This window comes from Cherax quadricarinatus, chromosome 42, assembly GCF_038502225.1.
Source record: "Cherax quadricarinatus isolate ZL_2023a chromosome 42, ASM3850222v1, whole genome shotgun sequence".
NCBI lineage: Eukaryota > Metazoa > Arthropoda > Malacostraca > Decapoda > Parastacidae > Cherax > Cherax quadricarinatus.
The window spans coordinates 26,908,549-26,935,566 of record NC_091333.1 but is presented as its reverse complement, the minus strand read 5'-3'; the positions used below and the strand labels follow the sequence as shown (position 1 = coordinate 26,935,566).

At 43.2% G+C, this 27,018-nt stretch overlaps 1 protein-coding gene across 1 annotated transcript in view; it reads left to right on the top strand.

The window, feature by feature from the left end:
* The window catches only part of LOC138853849 (uncharacterized), a 226,756-nt gene that overhangs the window by 151,287 nt on the left and 48,451 nt on the right, over nt 1–27,018 (top strand). The window contains exon 3 of the mRNA XM_070093168.1: nt 3,127–3,228. Coding sequence (XP_069949269.1) covers nt 3,127–3,228 — 102 coding nt within the window. The remainder of the gene's footprint in view (nt 1–3,126; nt 3,229–27,018) is intronic.

Sequence of the window (27,018 nt, the reverse complement as noted above, 5' to 3'; positions counted from 1 at the left end):
ACCAGCTGTTCCAGCTCTAAGTCAATTAAAGCGGTCTATGGGAGCCTATAAAGGGCGCCTGAGCAAAGCATGTGAGGAGTGTTGTATGGTCAGGCAAGATCAGGACGTAGACTGGGAGGAACTAGAGAGTTGCCTGAAACCTTTGGAGCAAAGACTGGAAGCCTTTGAGAGATCATTTATCCTTTATGAGACAGAGGCCTATACTACAGGTTCGTCTGAATATACAGTCGAAGTAGCATGGACGGACTATGACGAACGAAGGGCAGAGTGTAAAGCAGAGATGAGACTCTGCAGGCAGTTCATAAAGACTTTGAAGGCCGGTACAGCAGGGGGAGCAAATGTTTCAAGGAACACGAACAACAGCACGCCTGTTAATGTGTTGCCCAGATTGCCCCAGTTGAATTTACCGACATTTGACGGAACCCTAACTGAGTACATTGCTTTCTGGGATCAGTTTAAAGCCCAGACAGATGACAGGAACGATTTGTCAGATGCCGTCAAATTGCAGTATTTGCGGTTGCAGCTCAAGAGTAAAGCCTTAGACCTGGTCCGGCACTACCAGATTACTGACACTAATTACCAACATGCCAAAGACCAATTAGAAGACATGTTTGGCAACAATGAAGAGATAAAAGTGGCCATACTTTATCGGTTGTTGGATCTAGAGGCTTGCCGACATGACCATCAAAGCCTAGAGAAGTTCCGTATTGAAATTAAGAGCTTGACAAATAGTTTCAAAGATTTGCATGATGAGGATGATTCAGAATGGGTCCTTAGCCAGGTAATTCAGAGGAAACTGGCTAGCACTACAGTGCATGAGTTACACTTAAAATTTCGGACGAATAGGTTCACGATAAAACAAATTGTTGAGGGGTTGGGAGATCTCGTTTCTCATTTGAGTATAGGTGTGAGAGAAGAATCACCACCATCACCACATAAAAACCCAGACAGTCACTCAAAGATCTCGAGAGATCAGTCTAAAGCTCGTACGACTAACATTGGAGTGTACTATGGTAAAGAAGTGTCTAAGGTAAGAACCTCTAAGCAGAACCTTAGAGGCACTCATGTCAGAATATGTGTGTTCTGTGAAGGCGAACACGCTAGCACGAGTTGCCCGGAGTATACAACACTGAGCAGTAGGCAACAGAGACTAAGGGAGTTGAGACTCTGCTTCAAGTGTTGTGGGGAACACTTTGTGAGAGACTGTGGCACCCAGCTCATTGAGTGTCGAGTCTGTTGCAAAGGTAAGCTCCATACTGCACTATGTCCCAATAATTTAAGGGAACCCCAGGCTAGTAGGGATATCTCTCAGGTAGAGATAGAAAGTGAGTCCGAGCCTGAAATGGTAGCCAGCGTGATTAGTGGGAGTGAAGTCTCTAATCCGAGTGAGAATCACGGAGGTGCTGCCCTACCTACAGTCATGGCAAAGGTTGTGAATGGGCACAGGTCCGAAACAACCCGATTATTCTTTGACTCAGGAGCACAAGTATCCTTGATAACAAGGAAGTTGGTGGCTAAATTAAAGTTGAAGGCCACAAAGAAAGTTAGTATGATGTTGGGAGGGGCTATAAGTCAGGTCCCACCCAAATCTTATGATGTGGTGGATGTCACAGTCAAATTACGTGAACATCGCAGAGACATTACAGCCTTGGTGGTAGAGACATTACCCAGGGCAATTACAGCGAGAGGTCTTGCTGCAGCAGCTAAGCGATTGAAAGACCTTGACGTGAAGCTGGCAGACCAGGGAATTACCACTGACACAGTCAGAAATGTAGGTATCCTGGTGGGAGCCAATCATATAGATGACTTCCTGTCTACACGACGGACATTTAGGGAAGGAATCGGGTTATACAGATCCCCAGTAGGATACATCATAGGCGGCAGGATTCCACCTGAATTCCCTGCCATGCCAGATAGAGGAGAAGCTGTCCCCATGATAGCTGGGGGAGTAGTGATAATGAATACCAGTATACACGATGAACCGCCAGGGAAGCTGAACCAGGTAGGGAGTGACGAACACTCGGCCACCTTGGGAAAACACTTTTACAGGGTACGTAAAGAGGGAGATAGATTGCCTTTAAATCCAGGGAACCTCGTATCAGTGGGACGAAAGGCTACCAGGGCATGTGGGCCACTGGGTGGGAAAGTACGGAGCCACTCAGTCAAGGCTAGACATACGAAAGACGTTAATTTAAAGGAAAGGGTGCTAAGACCACCAGAATCAACAAGTTTACACCCCCAGAGGTCCATGCAGGGGAAACTGGATGGTTGAAGTTAGACCGGAGTCTGCTCGACGAGAGTGGCCGGACGGCACTCGTGTCCAGGGTCTGTCGTGGGGGCTCGCGGAAGGTGAACTTGATCTAGACTTAGTACCTACCTTCGCCGGCAGGAGGATGTTGGAACTTACTCGGTTCGAGAAGTCCCAACGGGGTAAAAACACACCGTTTGGTGGCCCTTAAACCCACCCAAACAAAAAGCATTCTCCCCGAGTTGGCGTGGATTGATGGTAGGCACCTATTTAATTTATAGATTTACCCTTCAGGGAAGGAGTAGGCAGTTTACTGTTAGTACACTAATATTAGGATTATTGAGGCAACTGTAGATAATGATAATGTAGACCTAAGACCTTAACATAGGTAGTAATAGGCCGATAATGTAGGCAAACACTAGGTTAAGTTAGCTAGGGAGAACTGGCAGCCCTAGCTTGAATGACGAGGCGCGGGTCTCAAAGACACAATAGCGTCCTTCTTAAGACAGACACCAACTGGACAAGACATGCCGTGATCAGAAGACGGCGCCTCCCACGTGTCTTCACATTCGAGACCTGGGGAAATGTGATAGAGGCACCTCGATGTACCATAGATGACCTCCGTCAGGCCCATACAGTAAGACAAGACCTCCACTTTATCTCGTAGATTTCTGGCCAGTGTCTGGGGAGATTGTGAGTGAGTTGATCTGTAGGCCCTTTGTGCAGCTGGCAGGGCATGCCCAGTAAGTACCAGTGTCTCTTGTCAGTCTGGAAGCTAGTGTCCGTGTCTGCATGGTTGTACTAGGGGATACACACCCTCTTGGATATAGGAATTTCTGAGGTGCAGGCAGGTCACTAATAACGATTGAATATTGCAGGAATTCAGGCTTCCGGTTGCACGTGGTTTCTGAGGGGAAGTCCAAAGGGGCTAAGACTAAGCTTAGGGAAGTTGAAGATCAGGATATATGCTGCAACGTCAAGTAAGTTAGTCCTTTATACGTGCATGCAGGCTAATTTCTTGCAACATCAATCATTTGTGAAAATCTGTCCTATAAGCCACTTGTGAGGCTGAGGTACCCACCTCAGAACTCGTTGTCAACAGAGTTTGCCAGGGTAGGTGACTCACTTGGAGGCAGTCCACACAAATTTTCACATTAGTAATGATAATAACAATCACGGAGTCTCATTAAATGTCATATATTACGTTAATATACACATTTTTATTAATCCAGCTATGATATTTTTTCAAAATTATATAATAAACATGATACATAACATATAAAGAAGATAAATACACCCTATGGAAAATTTTTATAGAGGTTACCGGTATGTACCTCAACATTACATGCATACAAGTAATCTCATTGGGAGACAACAACCATATTGTTTACCGTAGTCACCCCGTGTAGACATGTGAGAAAACTTAGCCACCCCTGGTCACTGCAGGTAGCTCCTTCGACCTCACAATCATATCCGAGACCAGTATGACAGACAGCACCCGCAAGTACGGCAATACTAATTAATTGTGGACTGTATAGATTATATTACTTTAACTGAATGAAGGGGGAGGGGTATGTTACACATTGATATATCCATCAAGGAAAAAACACTTGTATATAATACCACCACTTACCAGATATTCTCTGGTGGTCACTTGATGTAGCTGGATCACCCACAACCTATCAGTTAAAACATACCTAACTATCCAGTATCAACTGCTATAACTAGAATGGTTACTTAACTGCATGTGATTGATGCTCCTTATTTTATGCATTCACCATCATTTCGATATCCTGCTACACCAACACAGTTCTTATTCCAGCAGGACGAGGTATCCGTTGGTTTGTCCCAGTTTAGAAGGCGTGACTCCATAAAAACTTCACTATCCTCGGGACAGGAACCACGAGGTAAACAGATGCTCACTCTGAGAATGGCGTCTCATTTCACTTCACACATTCTCTTAACTTAGTGTTATTATCACTGATTACTCCAGATTACTTCTTAGCCCACCATACGGTTTAATGTCTCATAATTATTATGCACATTGGAGGCCACTCCATTAAGATCTGAGACCGATGAGTGATGATTAAATTATGGGTATTTTTCCTCTGGACACACTCCATGGCGTTGCGCCAGTCACTACCGGTCCTACCATTATTCACTAATTTTACCACTTTATTATGGTGGTCCCATAAATCATGTTCCCTCACTCATCACCAGGAACACTTATGACACTTCCTATTATGAAGTGAGGCCTATATTAATCCTTAGGCTGCTGTGAATGCCAATTTCCTTGTCCCATGCTTTCCCAGCCTCTTAACTCCATTCCAAACACTCCTGCTCCCTGATGCCCCGTCTCGACCTCACCCTCCGCACATCCGGGCAGGTGCAGAGGGAACCCTGTTGGTTTTATTCCATTTTCAAATACATTTTTTTACCCATATCAACCCATTAAAAACCTAATAGGCACTATAGCTTCAGAAGATTAAAATATTTTCCACACTGCTGTGGCTCGTACGTTGGTTTGCATGCAGCCAGCAGCAACAGCCTGGTTGATCAGGCTCTGATCCACCAGGAGGCCTGGTCACAGACCGGGCCGCGGGGGCGTTGACCCCCGGAACTCTCTCCAGGTAAACTCCAGGTAAACTGCGGCCGGGTGGAGGTCGTTGTTAGACGACTTAAATAATGTGGAGTACAGTTTTCCCAGTACAATTTTCCCAGTCTTTTTAGTATGATAATAAAATGTTATCTTCATTATAGAATAATAAGAAAACATTATAACCTTTATATTATAATAATAAGGTAAATGGACCCCAATGGAAATAAGTCACTCTGATTTTTTTGGGTTATCCTAGGTTCTCTAGACATATGCTGCTATGTATGATAATTCTATGTAACTGTATTTGTGTATACCTGAACAAACTTACTTACTCACTTACTTACCTGGCTTGGGAACTCCAACATTGGTATTTACATAATCACCCATTAATTCTTTCCACCTGTTAACTCCTCAGGTTGGGCTTCATCCAAAGCACACTTAAGCTTCCATGCTTCTGGTATTAAGAGTTTCCCTCTTATTGAAAGGTGTGGTGACACTAAGCCTATGCTCTCTGGGTTAATTTATTGGGCATACTGGAATTATGAGACTTTAACAATAACAAGTCTCTCTCAGTATCCCAAGTCAGCCCCAGCACATTACTGCAAATAGACACTTCAAAATAGACTAATTACTGTTCCAGTCCCTCAGGAGCATCCTTGCACCTTGCATTATTTCATTAACCCCTTCATATATCCTCATTAGTTCCTCTTCAGTTGACGTCACACCCGAAAATTGTCCACATAAGATTATTTACCAAATTACTTCGTTCAGTGGACCACCTGTGCACTTAAGGTGTGCATTTATCGTCGCCTGAAGTAAGAACAATTTATTATTTAACGGTTTATTAATTATATCATTATAAGCAGTCAACAATTCTGGTGTCTTGCTCAGTTCGCAGAGCTGGGCCCTTTAACTCTCCATACGCCATCCTATAATTAGTAGATAATTCTGGATGGTTCAGCTTCCACGGAAGTCGCAACCAGTAATGTTCAGATTCAGATTTAACATCCTTCAGGTATTGTTCCTGAGTAAAGGAATCATCTGGACTTTCTTCATTTATAATAATCCCTATGCTGTCCAGCTCCCACAAATTAGACTTGTTCAACATCATCCTCGATAGAAGAATACCTGTACCGGGTTGACCTTTCATGAGTAAGACGCACCGTGACTATATTAACTACTTCTTCTAGTCATTATTACTACACGGTAGTCTGCCATATATTACATGGCCCGTATCAGTGTTGAGGAGAGTGACACCGCATAGTTTTGGATTTATGCCCTTTATCGTGAATTATTACATCCAACACCGGCAAGGCTACCTCAGCTAGGCCATCATTATTGCCATTAGCTGTAACCTTTACATCAGTCACTGTAGTGTCAGGGTTATTAACATTATCATTTTTGTCACCATTATTATAAGAATTACATACAGCTCTGCACATAACTGTATGGTGCCTTCCCTTGTTGCATTGATAGCAACTGTTCAATTTGGTATGACAATCCTTTACATTATGATTGCCTAGACATCTGATACATCTGTCAAGTTCTTCCATTCTTTCCACTTTAATATCCCATGAATTATAGGCATTACAATTTTTAGTGAAATGAGTACCCTTGCAGAAGAGACAGTCTCTCTTTTCCTTGCCTGACATCTTATCAGCTGGGTTACCCTTACTGAGGTACTTATTTCTCTTACCTTGATGTGAGGAACCACTATTACTGATTCCTTTCACTCGATATGTGCCTATGTAACCCTTAGTTACGATTATTACCACTGGGATTATTTTTTCCTTTGTGAGACTTGACAGATACTTCCGAGTCATTATGTATTATATCCTTAGAACAGTTTGGCTGACTGGTCTGCAACTGAACAATTAATTCTTGCCGACCTAATCTGATTTCCTCCAGACCGTACTCTGGAGGTTTTGGCAAACCCACCCTGTGCATTAATAGGTTGATCAACTGCCTGGTTTACACCATTTAATTTATTCAAAGCCTTACTTTTACTAGACAGTTTTCCTTCCAATTAGTAATGCTGATTAATTAAAACATTCATTTCCTTTCCATCTGCACAATTCTCCAGCAGATCTCTCTCACAGTCTTTATACCACAATTTGTACCACTCAAATCTACTCTCTAAAGCATCTAAATATAACTTTAATTCATTTGGGTTCACGGTTTCTTGATTCATTAAATCCAAGCACTTACTGTATGCCTTCGTCATATGGCCTTTAATAGCCTGTATTATTATTATAATAAAAAAGAAGCGCTAAGCCACAAGGGCTATACAGCGCTGCAGGGTAGGGAAGGAAGTGAGGGTATTGGATGGCAGAAGGGAGGAGGGATGATCAGTAGGTTACAGAAAACAGCGGGGCAGGGGATAGTACGGGGGTAGGGGGTAGCAAGAGATTGAAGTAGAAAGGGCTAAAGGTATCAGAATTTGTGAAGTCAGTCAGTTGTTGTCAAAAAGTCAATGAGAGAGTCTGGATGAAAGGTGGGTCCATCAGCGAGAAGGGAAGGTAAAGAGAGAGCAGCAGAGCGAAGACGACGACGGAGGTAAATTCTGCGTGGTCGTTGATAAAGTGGGCAGTCCAACAGAATGTGGCTGACTGATAATGGAACTTGGCAATTCTCACAGAGAGGAGCAGGGCGCCTCTCCATGAGATATCCATGAGTAAGACGAGTATGGCCAGTGCGAAGACGGGAGAGAGTAGTCTCCCAACCTCGACACTGGTGATAAGAAGACGGCCAGTAACCTATACTCGGTTTAATAGATTGAAGTTTGTTGCCGAGCATAGTAGACCAACGTTGTTGCCAACGGGTGTGAAGTTGGAAAGATATTGCAGCAAAATAGTCCGTAAATGGAATACCTCTACATGAAACTGGTAGGTCATGTACTGCTGACCGTGCAGCAGTGTCTGCCTGTTCACTGCCCTGTACAATATGACCAGGGACCCAACAAAAAACAATATCTTTATGCTTGGTAAAGATGCGGCGTAGCCAAAGTTGGATACGGAGGACTAAGGGGTGAGGTGTATCAAATTTCTGTATAGCCTGTAAAGCACTAAGGGAGTCTGAGACAACCACAAATGATGACACAGGCATAGATGCAATATGGATAAGTGCTGTAAGGATGGCATACAATTCAGCAGTAAAAATACTAGCCGAAGATAGTAAATGCCCTTGTACGACGCAGTCCGGAAACACTGCTGCGAATCCTGCGCCGTCAGAAGACTTAGAGCCATCTGTGTACACAGCAATGGCATGAGAATGAGAGTGAAAGTGGTCAAGAAAATGAGAGCGGGAAGTGACCGTAGACAGTTGGACTTTCGAGCAAGGGAGAGAGAAAGAACAGACTCGAACAGCTGGAACTTCCCAGGGGGGTAGGGAAAAGTGAGATGCTACATGTACATAGAAAGGTGGTAATTGAAGAGAAGACAAGAGCGAATGAAGGCGAAGAGAGAAGGGACGGAGTAAACAGGGGCGGCGAACAAATAAAGAATGTCTACTAATATCAGTGACCATTCTGTAAATGGAAGGATTGCGGAGATCATGAGAGCGTACATAGTAGCGAAGGCAATGGGCATCACGGCGATCGGATAAGGATGGAACGTTCGCTTCTGCATAGAGGCTCTCGACAGGGGAAGAGCGAAAAGCACCAAGGCATAAACGTAATCCTTGGTGATGAATGGGGTTAAGGCTAGAGAGAGTAGCAGGAGATGCCGCTGAATAGATCTGGTCACCATAATCAAGTTTCGATAAGATAAGGGTGGAATGTAGGCGAAGGAGGGTTCGACGATCAGCTCCCCATGAAAGATGAGCAAGGGTTTTAAGAAGGTTCAGCCGGCTGTGGCAAGTTGCCTTCAGAGAGGTAATGTGAGGTTTCCAGGATAACCTACGATCAAAGTGGAGGCCCAGAAACTTGACTGTATCACGTTCAGGGATACGGGAGCCATAGAGGTACAAAGGATGATCGGAGATGACAGAGCGTCTAGTGAAAGTAATTTGGTGGGTTTTAGTGCTGGAAAATTTAAACCCACGTGTGGTGGTCCAATTGGAAACACGGTCGACTGAATGCTGGAGAGAAACTGTAATAAGGTAACAGTCAGCGCCTGCACAGGCGATAGCGAAGTCATCAACATAGAGTGATGACCAAATATTTGATGGAATACTAGAGGCCAAATCATTAATAGCAAGGAGAAAAAGTGTTGTGCTCAGAACACATCCCTGGGGGACATCTTCAGCTTGGATAAAATCCGGGGAGAGCACATTATTAACCCGAACACGGAAATGCCTGTCAGTTAAAAAGTTCTTAAGGAAGGATGGTAGATTGCCTCGAAGGCCTAAGGAGTGGGCTTGGGCTAAAATATTATACCTCCAAGTTGTGTCATATGCCTTCTCAAGGTCAAAAAATATGGCAATAACTGAGTGGTTATTCGCAAAGGCATTACGAACATACGTATCCAAGCGTAGTAAGGGGTCTATGGTAGAACGTCCCTTACGAAAGCCATATTGACGAGTGGAGAGACTGTTGTTTGTCTCTAAATACCACACTAAACGTCTATTTACTAGGCGTTCCATCACTTTGCAAACTGCACTGGTAAGAGCAATGGGACGATAGTGGGAGGTTTCATGTCTCGTAGTGCCTTGTTTGCGGAAAGGGAGAACAATGGCGGATTTCCACAGCTGTGGAAGAACTCCTTGTGACCAAATAAGATTGTAAAGGCGTAATAGGACTGCAAGGGCTGACTGATGTAAATGTTGTAGCATACGAATATGAATGTCGTCGGGCCCAGCTGCCGATGAGGGAAGCTGAGAGTGTTGCCTCCAGTTCTTGAAGTGTAAAAGGCACATTATACTGTTCTTCTCTGAGAGAAGAAAAGTCCAAGGGTGCTAACTCTCTGGCAGACTTTGAGGAAAGAAATGAGGGGCATAGATGGAGTCCCTGAGAAATATGGACCAGATGATTGCCAATTTCATTGGCAACATCTAGTGGGTTTGCTATATCAACATGGGCAACCCGCAGAACAGGAGCCGGGTCAGGAGAATATTTACCACTCAGTTTTTGTACTTTTTCCAGACTGCACTCATAGAGGAAGCAGAGGTGATGGTGGAGACATAATCTCGCCAGCAAGTGCGTTTAGCATAACGGATGACACGGCGAGCGATCGCACACTTCTGCTTAAATTCAAGAAGTCTCTCTGTGGTTCTATTGTACCGGTACCTGCCCCATGCAGCGCGTTTCAAACGTACTGCATGAGCACGAGCAGGAGACCACCAAGGCACGCATTTCTGAGAATGCCTGCCCGAAGTTTGGGGTATAGAATGAGAAGCTGCGGTTAAAACGGAGGACGAGAAGAGGTGTAAAAGCTCATCGATGGAGGACGAAGAAAGAACCTCTCTAAAAACAGTTAGGTGTGAGTAAAAGTTCCAATTTGCCTGATCAAATTGCCAGCGTGGGATGTGAAGAGGTGGTGAATATGAAGGGGAAATAAGAATGATTGGGAAATGATCGCTGTCATGTAAGTCTGGAAGAACAGACCAAGTGAAGTCTAATGCGGGGGAGGAAGAGCAGACTGAGAGATTGATGCAAGAGAAAGTGTGAGTCCGAGGATCAAAATGGGTGTGAGTACCTGTATTTAAAACATGGAGGGGGTGGGTGGCAAGAAAAGCCTCTAACTAAATGCCACGGGAATCACAGTGAGACCCCCCCCCCCAGAGGAAATGGTGGGCATTAAAATCACCAAGTAACAGAATCGGTGGTGGTAATGACGAAACAAGAAAGGCAATATCCGGAATAGATAATACCCTTAATAGCCTGTAATGATGCTTTCATTACTCTAAAATCCACGGACTTGTCAGCCACATTAACTCCATCAGATCCAGCCATGGTTATAGGATTACTAATCACCGATTATACAACTTAAGTAGATGCTTTACAAGAGTAATTCTTGCACTTTACTCTTGCATAAATCCCAGCCACACATATGCTAGCAATTAATTGGGCTAATTATCATCCACCACACGATCGATTAAATTTGTGTACTCTATACCCACTTCCTTCAATCAGTCACTTAATTATTAAGTAATTAATTCGATTAATTTTTCACCGATTGCATCCGGTTCAGGAAGGCCCAACGGGCAGATATGGAAAATTTTGTAGGGGTTACCGGTATGTACCTCAACATTACATGCATACAAGTAATCTCATTGGGAGACAACAACCATATTGTTTACTGTAGTCACCCCGTGTAGACATGTGAGAAAACTTAGCCACCCCTGGTCACTGCAGGTAGCTCCTTCGACCTCACAATCATACCCATATCTATCCGAGACCAGTATGACAGATAGCACCCACAAGTACGGCGGTACTAATTAATTGTGGACTGTATAGATTATATTAGTTTAACTGAATGAAGGGGGGGGGGGTAGGTTACACATGGACATATCCATAAAGGAAAAAACACTTATGTGAAAATTTGTCTGGACTGCCTCCAAGTGAGTCGCCTACCCTGGCAAGCTCTGTTGACACCGAGCTCTGAAGTCGGTGCCTCAGCCTCACAAGTGCCTTATAGGACAGATTTTCATAAATGACTGATGTTGCAAGAAATCTCGCCTGCATGCACGTTTAAAGGACTAACTTACTTGGTGATGTAGAATCTATTCTGGTCTTCAACCTCCCTAAGCTTAGCCCCTTTGGACTTCCCCTCAGAAACCACGTGCAACCGGGAGCTTTAGTTCCTGCCATATTCAATCATTATTAGTGACCTGCCTGCACCTCAGAAATTTCTATTTCCAAGGAGGGGGTGAATCCCCTAGAATAACTATGCAGAAAGTGACACTAGCTTCTAGGCTGACAAGAGACAAAGTATTTACTGGTCATGAACTGCCAGCTGCACAAAGGCCTACAGCTCAACTCACTTGCAACTTTCCCCAGACACTTGCCAGAATCCTAAGAAAAAGTGGAGGTCTTGTCTTACTGTATGGGCCTGATGGAGGAGGACATCTACGGTTTGTCGAGGTGCCTCCACCAGATTTCTCCAGGTCTCATATGTGAAGACATGTGGGTGCGCCACCTGCTGATCACGGGATGTGTTGTTCAGATGGTGTCTAGTCTTAGAAGAAACCTCTGGCGTCTTCGAGACCCATGCCTCATCATTCAAACTTGAGCTGCCAGTTCTCCCTAGCTAACTTAACCTAGTGTTTGCCTACATTTGGCCTATTACTACCTATGTTAAGGTCTTAGGTCTACATTATTATTATCTACAGTTGCCTCAATAATCCTAACATTAGTGTACTAACAGTATAAACTACCTACTTCTTCCCTGAAGGGTAAATCTATCAATTAAGAATTACCTTCCAACCATCTTTGCCAACCCGGGCGAGTGTGTTTGTGTTTTAGGTGGGTGTAAGGGCCCTCGAATGGTGTGTTTTTCCCTGTTGGAACTTCTCAGACCGAATAAGTTCCAACATCCTCCCGCCGGCGTGGGTAGGTACTAAGTCTAGATCAAGTCTGCCTCCCGCAGGCCCTCCCAGTGGGCCCTGGGCTTGAGTGCCATTCGACGGGTCGTCCAGCCACTCAGTTCAGTCAGCCTCTGGTCTAACTTCTCATGTCCCGGTCCCACCGTGTGGACCTTGAGAGGCAAAAGTCTGTTGATGGGTCTTATAGTCTCGACACCATTCATTCTCACCTTCACCATTCTCAACCGCCCAGCCTTATCTGGGTAGGTCCACACCACCAGACCAAGAGGCCAGTATGCCCTGGGCACCTCGGATTCTACTAGCACCAGGTCCCCTTCACTTAGCGTCATCTTATTTGCCTCGGGGTCTGCACCATAGAAATGTTCCCGCAGGGCTGTCAAGAAATCCCCGCGCCACACCTGGTTCCATTTGTCCAGGATGTTCACCAGTCTCTTGTGACTCCTGTGCAGTTCTTCATTGATGGGGGACCATCTGGACCATAATAATCCAGCTCCTTGGAAGACTGGCTCAAAATTGCGGGAAAGGGCTCAATCCTCCTTCCAAACAGCATGTGATTGGAGGTGAGAGCTTCCTGCTCGTCAATCCCATTTTGCACGTAGGTCAGAGGCCTGTTATTGATTCTTGCCTCTATCTCAGTTAACACTGTCCTCAGTTCATCAAAGCTCACTCTCTTGCCATGCAAGACCTTCCGAATGCACCTTTTGACTGTGCCCACCATGCGTTCATAGAATCCCCCTTGCCAAGGTGCTCTGGGAAATATGAACCTCCACTCACACTCTTTTCTCTTCAGATATTCTCGTACTTCTCCGTTGTCCCTAAGATTCTGAAAACTTTATTGGCCGCTATGAAGCTCGTGCCATTGTCCGAGATAATCAATCATGGGCATGAGAATCTGGCTGTAAACCTCTTGAACAACTTCATGAAAGTCTCTGTTGACATATCTTCTGCCAACTCCAAATGCACGGCTCGAGTAGTGGCATTAGTAAACAGGAAGACACATACTTTCTGAGGGGCCACCCTATCGTCTCCTGGGTTCAACATGATAGCCCCAGTATAGTCTATTCCCACAGTCTCAAAGGGCCTGTCACTATGTACCCGCTCCTTAGGCAGCGGTGGTTGACCTGGGTATGGTAGGGTCCTCCCATCGTACCACCAGCAGACCGTGCAACTCTTTAGCACCCTTTTGACAGCAGCTCGGCCCTTCAGTACCCAGTATTTCTGATGAAGGCAGGTGAGGGTGTCTCCAAACCCCCCATGTAAGGTCCTCTGATGGGCATCATGTATCAATAGCTCTGATGCCCATCCCTCCTTTCCCAGTAACACTGGATGTTTGGCCCCATAGCTGAGCTCAGAGTTTTGTATTCTCCACTTGCATCTTATTAGCCCAGCATAATCTAGGAACAATCCCAATGAGTGGACCAATTTACTGTTCCCTGAGTCGTCGTTGGACACACGTCCTGACGTCATAACCTGCTGCCTTGTCGCCAGTACTTCCAGCACTCCTGGAAACCTCTCCCTTTGGTACTGCCTTATCCAATATTCTCTGGGACCCACGAGAGAGAACTGTCGACCTTGGCTTACCTTGTCATGCAGCTTCCTCACAAATCGAAATGCCATTTCCGTGACTCCTATAAGTCTCCTCCAAGAGGAGCAGCGTCTGGGGTCAAATAATTCAGTGTCGGGCTCCCCCACAAAGTGTACTATGCTGCTGGTCGTCTCCCCGAATTTCTGCTCTGGCCAGCAGTCCTTTGCCAGTAACCAGTCTGGGCCTTTGAACCAAATCTCGCTTTTACTCAGCTTTTTGTGTGTCACCCCTCGGCTTATCAGGTAGGCTGGGTTTTGATCTGTACACACATACAGAATTGTTGACGTTGACTGCAGCTCCCGTATCTCCTTTACCCGATTCCTGACATAGGGGAGCTTAGACCTGTCGTTCTGGACCCACTGTAAGGCCACCTCCGAGTCTGTCCATACATAGGCGTGTGTCACCCTCAGGTTACTCAAAACCTCCTCTACATACTTCCCCAGTCTTGCTCCCAGCAACATCGCCGTTAGCTCTAGCTTTGGGATCGAGCAATCCTTCAGGGGTGTCACCCGTGCACGACTGGTGGCCAGATTGACCTGGTCCCCGGCCACCAAATATGCTACTGCCCCATAGACCCTGGAGGAGGCATCACAGAAGACATGCAAGTCATAGTCCCGCCCGGTGCACCCGATAGACCTGGGGAATGTGAACTCATGCAATTCTGCTAGATCTCTGCTAACCAGATCCCACTCCTGGCAGACTGTTTCTGGCAGTGGGTCATCCCAACCTAGGTTCAGCTCCCAGGTCTGTTGCACTAGCATCCTCCCTCGAATGGTGATGGGTGTCAACAAACCCAAAGGATCGAAGGCAGTCTGCACTTTACTCAGCAAGGACCTCCTGGTCAGCTTCCCTTCCCCATCACATTTCCTCTTTAGCCTAAGTCTGTCTTCCTTGATTTCCCACTCCAGTCCCAACACTGACGTCACCTCAGGTACTGAGTAGCCAGCATAGTCACATTCCACCGTGCCTCGCAATGTTGGATTGTTTGTCACCCATTCTCTCAATGGCATGTTAGCCGAGAGCATCTCCTGATTAGATTCTCGGTAAATGTCCACCAACAGCCTTTCATCTGAGGTGGTACCTTGCATGTTGTCTACGTAAAATAAGGTCTTCAGTAATTCTTTAAGCAGGCTGTTACAGTTCGCAAGGTGGTAGTCTATGGTGGCCTGTAATAGGGATGGTGAACTAGTGGCGCCAAACAACACTGCCCTGAATCTGTAGGTATCATACCCTTGCTCGGGCACCTCTCTGTTAGCCAACCACAAGAACCTTGTGTAGTCCCTGTCTTGTGGCTGCAACCCAATGCGTAGGAAGGTTTTGCTGATATCTGCTGCATAGGCATACTGTTCTGTCCTGAATCTCAACAACACATCTGCTAATTTCTGCGTCAGGGAGGGCCCTGTGAGCAGGCAGTCGTTCAACAATGGCTCTCGGGGACTCGCCTGTGAGCTGCAGTTGAAGACCACTCTGATGGGAGTGGTTACTGACTCCTTGGTGACTGCCATGTGTGGAAGATAATGGGTGTTTTCCCCAGGGCTGGCATTGGGCACTTTCTCAATGAACCCAAGGGCCAACTGTTCCTTAATAATATCATCATATTTCCCCACCAGACCCTTCTTGGTCAGGCTGTTCACCAATGAATTCAACTGACCCCGTGCCTTCTTGAAATCAGTGGGCAGCGTTGGGTGTACCGGTTTCCATGGAAGTCGCACCCAGTACTGTCCGTCCCTGAACTGCACATGATTCAAGTAATCTCGATACGTCTCTTTGTGTTCAGGGGGCGGCTGGTCACCCTTAATCCCTACTACATCCAGGTCCCATAGTTTATGGACCGGCTCACTGTCGGATATGCCAACTTGCGTCTCTGACAGATATTCGTGCACACCAATCCGCATCACCAGTACAGCCTCAGTTGCTGTAATACCGGAGCCCTCCTTTCCTGGGGTTGCAGGGAAGTGAGCCGGTACCCTGCCTCCTACGATGTACCCCGCTGGAGTCCTGTACAGGCCAACAACCTCCTTGATAACCCTTCTCGTGGACACAAACTCATCTATGTAATCTCCTCCTACCAAGATTCCTACATTACTAACGTTGTCTGTAGCAATGTCTGGTTCCGCTAGCTTCACACCAAACTACCTCAAACGTTTGACTGCTGCGGCCAGTTCCTTAGTGGTAATGATATTGGGCAGCCTCTTCACTATCAAGGCTGAAATTTCCCGTCGATGCCCGGCTAACCTGACCGTCACATTGACTACTGGATATGACCTTCGTGGGACTTGCCCACCAAACCCTTCCATCTTCATGTCAACTTTACCACCTGTCTTCAGCTTTAACCTAGTTGCTAGACTCTCTGTTATGAAGGATCTCTGTGCCCCACTGTCGAAGAACAAATGGGTCATTTCAGACTTCTTCCCATTCGTAACCACCGCCATTATGGTGGGCAAGGCCACCGAACCTTGAAACTGCTCCCCAGAACAAATTCCCGGTGCCTCACTCACCACACTCATCACTACTTCAGACTTGTCCTTGCTCTCCGCCCTTTCTTGCAGTTTGCTCTCCTTAGCTTGTGCTGATCTGGTGTCATTAGGACACAGTGCACTGTGGTGCTTACCTTTCCAGCAGCCCCGACACTCATTGAGTTGGGCGCTACAGTCCCTGGCAAAATGTTCTCCACAACACTTGAAACAAAGTCTCACCTCCCTTAGTCGTTGAACCCTTTTGTTATAGGTGGTAAAGCTCGAGCACCCTGAACTAGCGTGTTCTCCTTCACAAAACAAGCACTCTCTCATACTGGCCATTTTAGTGGCTTCTCCCTAAGCCCTGTGGGTGGAGGACTCGCCCTGGGCATAATACGTGCTGACCCTAGTAGGAGGTGGTTTAGGTCTATCTCTCGAATGTCTGGGGAAGTTGACCGAAGTCAGGAAGATTACGGGAGCGAGATTGACGAAAGGAATCAAAAGAGCTCCTACTTCAACAGCTCATTCTTTCTACTAAATCACAGGTTGAAGATGCCTTCTTTACTTTCCGTCAACGTCAACATGCTCTCTTTGCGGCTCTACCACAGGATCTCTGTAACCTTCTCTCTACCATTGCCTTTGACACTGCTCGCCTGAATACACAAATTCATTCTTCCAAACAACAGAATAAACTTCAACGTCTCATCTCAGCTAGCCCTTGGTCTAAATTCTCCCTCACTGACTGTGTTACTAACCTGTCTTCTATCTCACTCTCTCAGTATGAGCTTGAACTTTTTGGTTTTGGCCTTTTCTTTGCCACTTCGCCTACTCCTCGTGCTGGTATTTCCCTGATTAGCTCTTTTGATTCCTTTCGTCAATCTCGCTCCTGTAATCTTCCTGACTTGTCCACTTTTCGTGACGCTTTCCTTCCTGCTCTTGTTAGTCTGTTTTCTAAGAATCACCACCTTCCACGCCGTTACCAACTTGCCCTTTCTTCTCTTAAATCCAACACTAACATTGTCATACTATCTTCTGACAAAGGTAATTCGGTAGTGATCCTTGATCGCGAGGATTACCTCCGTAAAGCTGATGTCTTGCTCTCTGACTCAAATAGCTACATTCCTCTCTTTTCCAACCCTCTTGATCGCATCAAGAAAACTTTCAACAAAAAACTAAGGTAACTCTCTCCGTCCTCTGTCCTCCTGACTTTGGCCCTGTTCAACGGTTTCGTGTCATCTGTCCCTCTCTTCCCTATTTCTATGGCCTTCCCAAAACTCATAAACCTGATATTCCTCTTCGTCCTATCATATCCTCTAGAGGTTCTGTCTCTTATTCTCTTGCTTCTTGGCTGGCCAAAACCCTCACTCCCTTTCTTGGTACTTTTTCTCCTGCCCACCTCCGCCACTCTCAAGACTTCATTGAATGGGTTCGCTCTCTCCCAACCTGTAAGATGCTTAGTCTTGACGTTGAGTCTCTCTTCACCAATGTCCCTCTTGATGATGTCCTTGATTTCCTTAGAGAGAAGGCCCATGAAGGGTTTCTTCATCTCCCTATACCTACTGATGTCTTTCTTGATCTTATCCGCCTCTGTGTGGACTATAACTCCTTTTCCTTCCAAGGGAAATATTATTCTCAAATCTTCGGTGTCGCTATGGGCTCTCCTCTCTCTCCTGTCCTAGCTAATCTTTACATGGAATACTTCGAGACTGTTCTTCTTCCTACCCTCGATGTGCAACCTTCACTCTGGCTCCGCTATGTGGATGACATCTTTGCTCTGTGTCCTCATGACTCCAGTATCTTCCAACCTTTTCTTGAAGCTCTTAATAATCTTGCCCCTTCCATTAAGTTTAAAGCTGAATGGGAATCTAATTCCTTGCTTCCTTTCCTTGATGTCCATGTCCACCGCTCAGATACAGGTTTTTCTTTTTCCGTTTACTGAAAACCTATGCACAGTGGCATGTACATTCACTACTTTTCCTATCATGCTTCCCCTGTCAAGAAAAGTGTTCTTATCTCCCTCTTTCTTCGTGCCCTCCGCATCTGTGATCCTCAGTTCCTTCCAGCAGAAATTTTCACTCTTCATAATTCGGTTTCCCATCTTGGCTACCCTTCCCATTTCATAGACTGCCCTCTCACGTGCCAAACGCAGTTTCTTCTCTCCCAAACTCTCTACTCCTGGGAACTCTTCTATCCTCTGCCTTCCCTACATTTCCGGTCTTTCTAATTTCAACAATTCTCTCCGTCCCTTAGACATCAAGCTTACCTTCCACCAGACTAACACTCTTCGCACTAATCTCGTTCATACCTCTCCTCCCTCTACAGATGTTCCTGGTGTCTACTCTATTTCTTGCTCCTCCTGTCCTCTTCAATACTTCGGAGAAACTGGTCGATCTCTTTCTGACAGACTTAGGGAGCACAAAAATAGTGTTAGGCTTGCCAACACTAACAATGCTCTTTTCTGTCACGTCAGAGATCATAGCCATCCTATTGACTGGTCTTCTGCTAAAACTGTCTACCCTACTTCCAACTTGAACAGTCGCCGTCTAGTTGAATCCTCTCTAATACACAACTTTCCTTGTATGAACCTTAGCCCTGGCGTCGTCTCTGTAGATGCCTTCCTCTCCCTCTACATTGTAAAATGCTCCAAATTTCAGAACACCCGTGGCTTAACCTGACTCCTCATTTTTTCTTTTTCTTTTTCTTCTCCCTCTTCCCCTTTCCTCTTTCCTTTTCACTTCTGGGTTGTCTTTCTCTCTTCCTTCTCGTGTTTCTGTTCCTTCTTCATTTATTTCACCACTTCCCCTTTCACACACCTCTGTGCGCTTGCTCTCCCTCAGTGGGCACCTAGCTCTCTTGCAGTGCTCCCCTTCCTTTGTATTTGACTGGCTCGTCCTCCTTATTTCCCACTTCTACCACTACCACTACCTCTTCTACTACTACTACAACTACTGATGAAATTAAGACATCTGCGGCATCTGGTTGTCTTTGTTGTGAACGTTTCACCATCCAGTGGCTGGCTGGATGGCGAAACGTCTACGATAGGGATGCCCGGGTGTTGCACATGTGTCTTAATTTCATCTTGTCAATATTATATACCATTCTTGTACTACTACTACTACTACTACCACTACCTCTTCCTGCCTATATATAGCCGTCCTGCTCCACTTCTGGTTAGTGTGACTTTGTCAATGGTCCAAGTTGGACCGAAACGTCGTCGTAAGCTTCTCTCTTTTATGTGCGGGTTATTTGTGTATTGTTCCAGTCACGGTATTGTGCCTTTTTTGTTATTTATAAACTTACTAACTTAATATATTCAAATTCAATTCAAATTCAAAGTTTATTCTCTATAAAGATTACAATGTTGAATTTACAGAATTTGGTTGTTGTGTGGTTTACAAGTAGTTAAATAATGATTACAGAGTGTACCACTAGAACGCCTAGCATGGCTAGGCATTTCGGGCAGACTTAGTTTAATTCTTTATTTTAAAATATTACAAATTATGAGGTAAGTTGGTATTATGGCTAAGTAACTAAATACTAGTTTGTGAGTTTACCAATGTGAATGCTTTTGTTTTGGCACAGTACATAGTTTCAGTATTGGAGTATCATAGGATTCATTATTTTAAGATTGAGATTAATATTTCTGTTTATGGTCAAATGGTTGAGTGAGTGTAAGTGTTAGTGTATGTTAGTGTAAAGTTATCTAGTATTTGTCTGCATTTATAAGTGGACATAAGAGGTGTTCCACTTTACAGCAGTAGCCTGGAACCTAACCTGCCGTATAAGTGGGGCTCTACTGCATATTACAACCCAGGAGTCCGAAAGGCTTGTTATCCTGGGTGTAAAGGGAGCAAGATAAACACAGCAGAAAAACTTTTGACTTGTATTATCCTTCACCAAGTAAGAACAGAATTATGTACACTATATACACTACATACAACAATAGGTATTTTTTTATTTATTTATTTATTATAAATTTGAGCACACATACAGAGGTACAAAAAAAATACAGATAAGAGCAGCATGCCAAAGCCACTTATACTATGCATAGCATTACGGGCTGGCTTAAAATTAACTTAAGATTAACTAAGCAATGATGAAGTCAGTGATAAAACATTAATGTAAACAGATTACTATAAAGCACAAGTGAGTATTACAAAGACAGGTCATATGGTTGCATTCAGTCATATGAAGGATTCTGTTAGGTAGTGTATTTAAAAAATAATAAAGTTAGATTCGGTTTTAGGTTTAACATTTATGTGATATAATTGTGAGAAACATTTAAGATATACAATTTATAAGGTTCAGTTATTCAGTATTTATTTGGTTTTGGGTGAGTAAGTGATCTTTGAGTAGAGACTTGAATTTATAAACAGGTAGTGTTTCTTTTATATTTACAGGTAATGAATTCCAGATTTTAGGGCCTTTTATGTGCATTGAGTTTTTGCATAGTGTGAGATGAACACGAGGAACATCAAAGAGTGATCTGTGCCTTGTGTTATGGTCATGTGTTCTGTTGAGGTTGGCAAGGAGATGTTTGAGGGGAGGGTAAATATCAGAGTTAAGTGTTCTATGTATGTAATAGGTGCAGTAATAAGTATGGATGTTTTGTATGGTGAGTAGGTTTAGTGTATTGAATATTGGTGGAGTGTGCTGCCTGTAGTGAGAATTTGTTATCATTCTAACTGCAGCCTTTTGTTGGGTAATTAGTGGTCTGAGATGGTTAATTGTTGTTGAGCCTCATGCACAAATTCCATAGGTGAGATAGGGGTAAATAAGAGAGTGATATAGGGCCAGGAGGGCTGACTGTGGAACATAGTACCGTATCTTCGATAGTATGCCTACAGTCTTGGAAATTTTCTTAGAAATTTGTTGTATATGTGTATGAAATTTGAGTCTATTATCAAGGTGGATTCCTAAGAATATTCCCTCTGTTAGCTTTGTGATAGGTGATCCGTTTATCATTATGTTAAGAGGGACATCTGTAGCTCTGTTACCAAACTGAATGAAGTAGGTTTTGTCAATGTTTAGTGTAAGTTTGTTAGTCCTCATCCAGGTAGATATTTTCTGTAATTCGGTATTTACAGTATTGGCTAGTGTGACTGGGCTCGGGTGAGAGAAGACGTATGTAGTGTCATCTGCAAATAGTGTGGGTTTGAGTAATTGCGAAGCATTTGGAAGGTCATTTATGTATAGGAGAAAGAGAAGAGGGCCAAGGACACTTCCCTGTGGGACACCAACTGTAATTGGTTGCGCAGAAGAGTTTGCCCCATTTGCGTACACATATTGGCTTCTGTTGCTGAGGTATGACTTGAGGTAGTTGAGGGAGTGCCCTCTTATACCATAGTGTGACAATTTTACGTGGAGCAAGTCATGGTCAACTGTATCAAAAGCTTTACGTAAGTCAATGAAGATCCCCAGTGGGACTTCTTTTTTCTCTATTGCAGTGTATATATGTTCTAGCATGTGTATAATAGCATCATTAGTATTTTTATTAGGCCTGAATCCAAATTGGCAGGGGTTGAGTATGTTTTGGGAGATAAGGTAGGAGTAGATTCGTTTATGAATTAATTTTTCGAAGATTTTTTGAGAGAGGGTGTAAGTTGGATATTGGCCTATAGTTATTCAACTCTGTTTGGTCTCCTCCTTTGTGGATCGGGGTGACCCTTGCTATTTTGAGTACTGTAGGGAAGGTGGAGGATTCAATGGATTTGTTAAAGAGTGTTGCAATGATTGGAGATAGCACTTGTGACACTTTTTTGTATATAAAGGGTGGTAGGGTACTTAAATCTCCTGCCTTGTTTTTTAGTGCATTGATAATAAGGGAGACTTCGTATGGGTTAGTCGGAGCTAGGAACAGTGTGTTCGGGTAGTTGCCGGTGAGGTAGTCATTTGGTGGGGTATCTGAGCTTGGGATTTTATTGGCAAGGTTTTGTCCTATAGTGGAGAAGAAATCATTGAGTCTGTTTGCTGTTTCTGTTGGTGGGAGTTGGGGTTCATCTGATTTTGCTAATTTTATTTCGCTATTTCGTGATATCTTTTTTGTTCCCAGAATTTCTGATAGGGTTTTCCAGGTCTTTTTTATATCACCTCGTAAGTTGGATAATCTGTTTTCATAATACAATTTTTTTGCCCTTCTTATCAGGCTGGTTAGGATTGACGAGTAACGTTTTGTTTGGTCTCTGGTTATGTGACCCATTCTGTACTGTTTTTCATATTGGTGTTTTGTATTTATGGATTTGAGAATGCTGGGTGTTAGCCAGGGACTGTTCAGTCTCTTTGCTGTCATCTGTTTAGTTTTTTTAGGGCAGTGCTTGTTATAGAGGTATTGGGTCTTTTTTAGAAAATTATTAATACATTCGTCAATATCTGTATAGATTTCTAGCTCAGTGTGCCAATCAATGTTTGCTAATGCTGTTGTGAAGTTATTAATGGCTGCCTCATTGTGAAGTCTGAAGGTGACTTTAGTAGTGTCTTGGGGTAGTTTACCAAGAGTTGTTATGAGGAAAGTAGGGTAGTGGTCTGTGGTATTATCTGTAATTATGCCTGATTTTAAAGGGGATATGGTGTTGGTCCAGATGTGGTCAAGTAGGGAAACACTAGTCTCTGTAACTCTTGTAGGTTTTGTTACTGTTGGTAGTAACATACAGTTACTCATTGTGTTTGTGAATTCAGTAACGTGTGGGTCCTGGTCTTGCAGGAGATTTATATTGAAGTCACCTGAGAGTAGTAAGTGATCTTTGTTCATGCGTGCATCAGTTATCATACTTCCTAGATTTTGACTAAATTGGCTAATGTTTGACTGTGGAACTCTGTAGATGTTTATCAATGTGAGAGGTTTTTGTAGGTATTTGGATTTGAATTTAGCTATTATATATTCCCCATGTTCATCCCTTGTGCAAGTATTAGTGATACATTCTAGTTGGTCTGAGTAGTATATGGCTGTGCCACCCCCTTGTTGGTCTGGCCTACAGTTGTGTATGGCTGTGTAACCAGGAATGGCATAGACATCTGTACTATCAGGCTTTAGCCAGGTTTCAGTTAGTGTAATGATGGACATATTGGCATGTAAGGAATTTAGTAATGCTATGAGGTCATCGTAATGCTTGCTTAAAGATCTGATATTGTAGTTAAAGATAGTTATGTTGTTGTTGGCACTGAGAAGTGCCTTTGATTGTTCTGCAGTGTAGTAATTACAGTAACTGTTTGATTCATTTAAGTCATTAAATAAGAGGTTGGTATCAGGATCAATGCTTGTAATCATAAGATTTGTAGTGAATCTATAGTTAGAATTAAGTATAAAACAAAGTAAATAGTCTTAAGCTAAAAAAGAGCACCTGAATTATTTAACAAATGTAAAATAATGAGCTAAGGGACTAATACAAATAAAGTGATGATCATATAATAGAGCTTGGGAATATGATAGTAGGTAGTACTATAAAGGTAATTTTTTAAAGTTAGAATTATAGTTTAAAATTATAATAAAAAGGGACTAATATAGGTTGTGGTGAACAATAAAGTGGTAATCAAATAAATGAGCTTTGGAATATAATGGCAAAATTGTGAACTTATTCTACTTTAGCACCTGAGAATAGCACCTTGATTATTTTAACAATTGTGGATATATAAACTAGGATAGTTATATAAAGCTAAAATAAAGGAGAAAATATATAAGGGACTAAAATTAAGTAATGGTAAGCAAAGTTAAATGGACAGATGGTAGGAATTATAATATAAACTTGTAATATAAAAATACAATTTGAAATGGTACTTGCAATTGCACTAGAGTCTGGTATAGGTTGTTGACAAGATCAAGATTATAACTATAGATTTAAATTGACAAAATAAAATTCACAATTAAAGTACCAAAAGAATAATAGTAAAAAATCACAATGGTAATGTCTTGGTTATAATATGATAGTAAGATGGTAGACAGGTACCCAGGTACACAGGTACAAAGGATAATACAAAGGTTGGGGTTGAATATAAAAACTTGAAAATTTGGCAACAAAATGTTATGGGAAGTATAAAATAATGTTTAATGTACAAAAGTAAAATTGACTGGTAGTAAATATGGTGTTTAATAAAATTTTAGTAAGTAATAATGATTACAAAAAAGTGAAAAAGTAATGTTTATTTCATTCAATATTGCACTGGTAGTTATACTTGAGGTTATATGGCAGTACAAGGTAATTAAGAGTAATCTAGGATAGTAAATGTGGTATTAAAACAGGTAAAGGTAATTAGACAAGTAATGGTTATTAAATGTCAAAAATGTTAAGAGTAAATAGAAATTTTAGTAAAAATGATATTTATTAATTTTAGTAAGTAATATCAATTGATAGTATTTAAAAAAATAAGAGGTAGTAATATGGACAGAGAAAGTATCAATTCAGCTAATGTTCAAGCGAACAATAGTAAATAAGAAAATCACATAAGGTGATTTATGCTTACTAGTAAAATTACAAAATGAGGTAGTTGAATATTTAATTACTAAGAGATTGTACAATGAAATTTGAACAATAATGGAGCAAAACATACACTACACTACAGTAAGCAAGGCAGAATAGAAGCCACCAGAGAGCAGACCGTGCTTGAACCAGCTCTAGAATGGAAAATGACAAGGGCAGACAGGTGTGTGGTACCCACAACACCTCTGCAATGGCCAAAACTATCTTCTCATTGGATGGAACTTGGGTACTGATTGAACGATGGGGCCCCATCGTTAACCCTTAGCACTTGGTTTGCTGGTTGGGGGAGATAGCCTTTCAATGAGGGTGTGTACATGCACCGAATAAAGGTTACGTACTCTTTGCATGCCACACCCCCACCCCGAGAGGGCTCGGGATTAGGCTCCCACCTCACATTGGTAACCGTGCCACCATGGCACCATATAATGGGACCGCCTTTCCTCTCAACCATCCAACTCTTTATTCGTGACAAAAAGCCAAACCCTAAACTTAGAGCGAGACAGCAGACAGTCTGGCTAATGTAGGTCCAAAGTGGGGGAGGACGGTATCCCGCACTCCCTCACACACACAAAAAAAAAAATCCACACAAGGGGACTAAAAAAAAAAAATGAGCTTGAAAGTGGTTACCATAGGTCCCTAACACATCCTAACCTCGGCTTCCATTGTTCTATGGTAGTCTTTCCACTGTTCAGTGTTAGTCTTTCTATTGATGACATGTTACAACTTATGTTCCACAGGGGTCAGTGTTAGGCCCTTTGTTGTTCATAATTTGCATAAACGACATAGATGAGGGAATAAAGAGCAATAAAAGCAAGTTTGTTGATGAAATGCAGCTTCCATCCCAGTACCACCATGGGATCGACAGCACACCAGACGATGCCATAGTGTCTGTTCCCTCAGGTAGAGACTCGGAGAGGACAAAAGTATGAGAATATAGAGAACAAATAACAAGGGGAAATTACTGGAATATGAGAGAATAGAAGGTAGCACTCTATTCTCTTGGAAGTATGCTGCCACCACCTGCTCTTTTAATAGTGGAAGAGATGAAAGTAGCTATAGCTAAAGGGAGGAAAACATGGAGTTTAGGTTAGAGTAGCCCAGTGAGAAATAATACAGGATAGTTATAACAAGGGTCCTGGTAAATACAGGCTCTTAGAGTAGCTTGGCCTTAAAATTAAGCAGTATGCACATCATCAGGGCTGGATTAAAAAAAAAAATTATATTATTCAATTTAACCTCGCACAAATGGACCTGATGTACATGGTCAAACGGGGAAGTAAAACACACCCAGATAAAACCACTTACAATTTAAGGAGGGAAATGTACATGGAGAGAAAGAGAGAGGTTAAGAGTGGTGAAGCAATGTAAAAAGAGAGCAAATGAGAAAGTGGGTGAGATGTTATCAACAAATTTTGTTGAAAATAAGAAAAAGTTTTGGAGTGAGATTAATAAGTTGAGGAAGCCTAGAGAACAAATGGATCTGACAGTTAAAAATATGAGAGTTATTAAATAAAGAGTTAGAGGTATTGGGAAGATGGGGGAATATTTTGAGGAATTGTTAAGTGTTGATGAAGATAGGGAAGCTGTGATTTCGTGTATAGGGCAAGGAGGAATAACATCTTGTAGAAGTGAGGAAGAGCCAGTTGTGATTGTGGGGGAAGTTCGTGAGGCAGTGGGTATAATGAAAGGGGGTAAGGCAACTGGAATTGATGGGATAAAGATAGAAATGTTAAAAGCAGGAGGGGATATAGTTTTGGAGTGGTTGGTGCTATTATTTAATAAATGTATGGAAGAGGGTAAGGTAACTAGGGATTGGCAGAGAGCATGCATAGTTCCTTTGTATAAAGGCAAAGGGGATAAAAGAAAGTGCAAAAATTATAGGGGATTATTATAATAAAAAAGAAGTGCTAAGCCACAAGGGCTATACAGCGCTGCAGGGCAGGAAGGAAGCGAGGGTATCAGGTGGCAAAAGGGAGATGGATGAGTAATAGGTTACGGAGAACAGTGGGGCAGTGGATGGTGAAAGGGTATAGGGCAGCAAGGGATTGAGGTAGAAAGGGCTGAGGGGAGTGCATAAGGTATCATCATCAGAGTTTGTGGAGTAAATCAGTTGTCAAGAAGTCAATGAGAGAGTCAGGATTAAAGGAGGGTCCATCAGCAAGAAGGGAAGGTAAAGA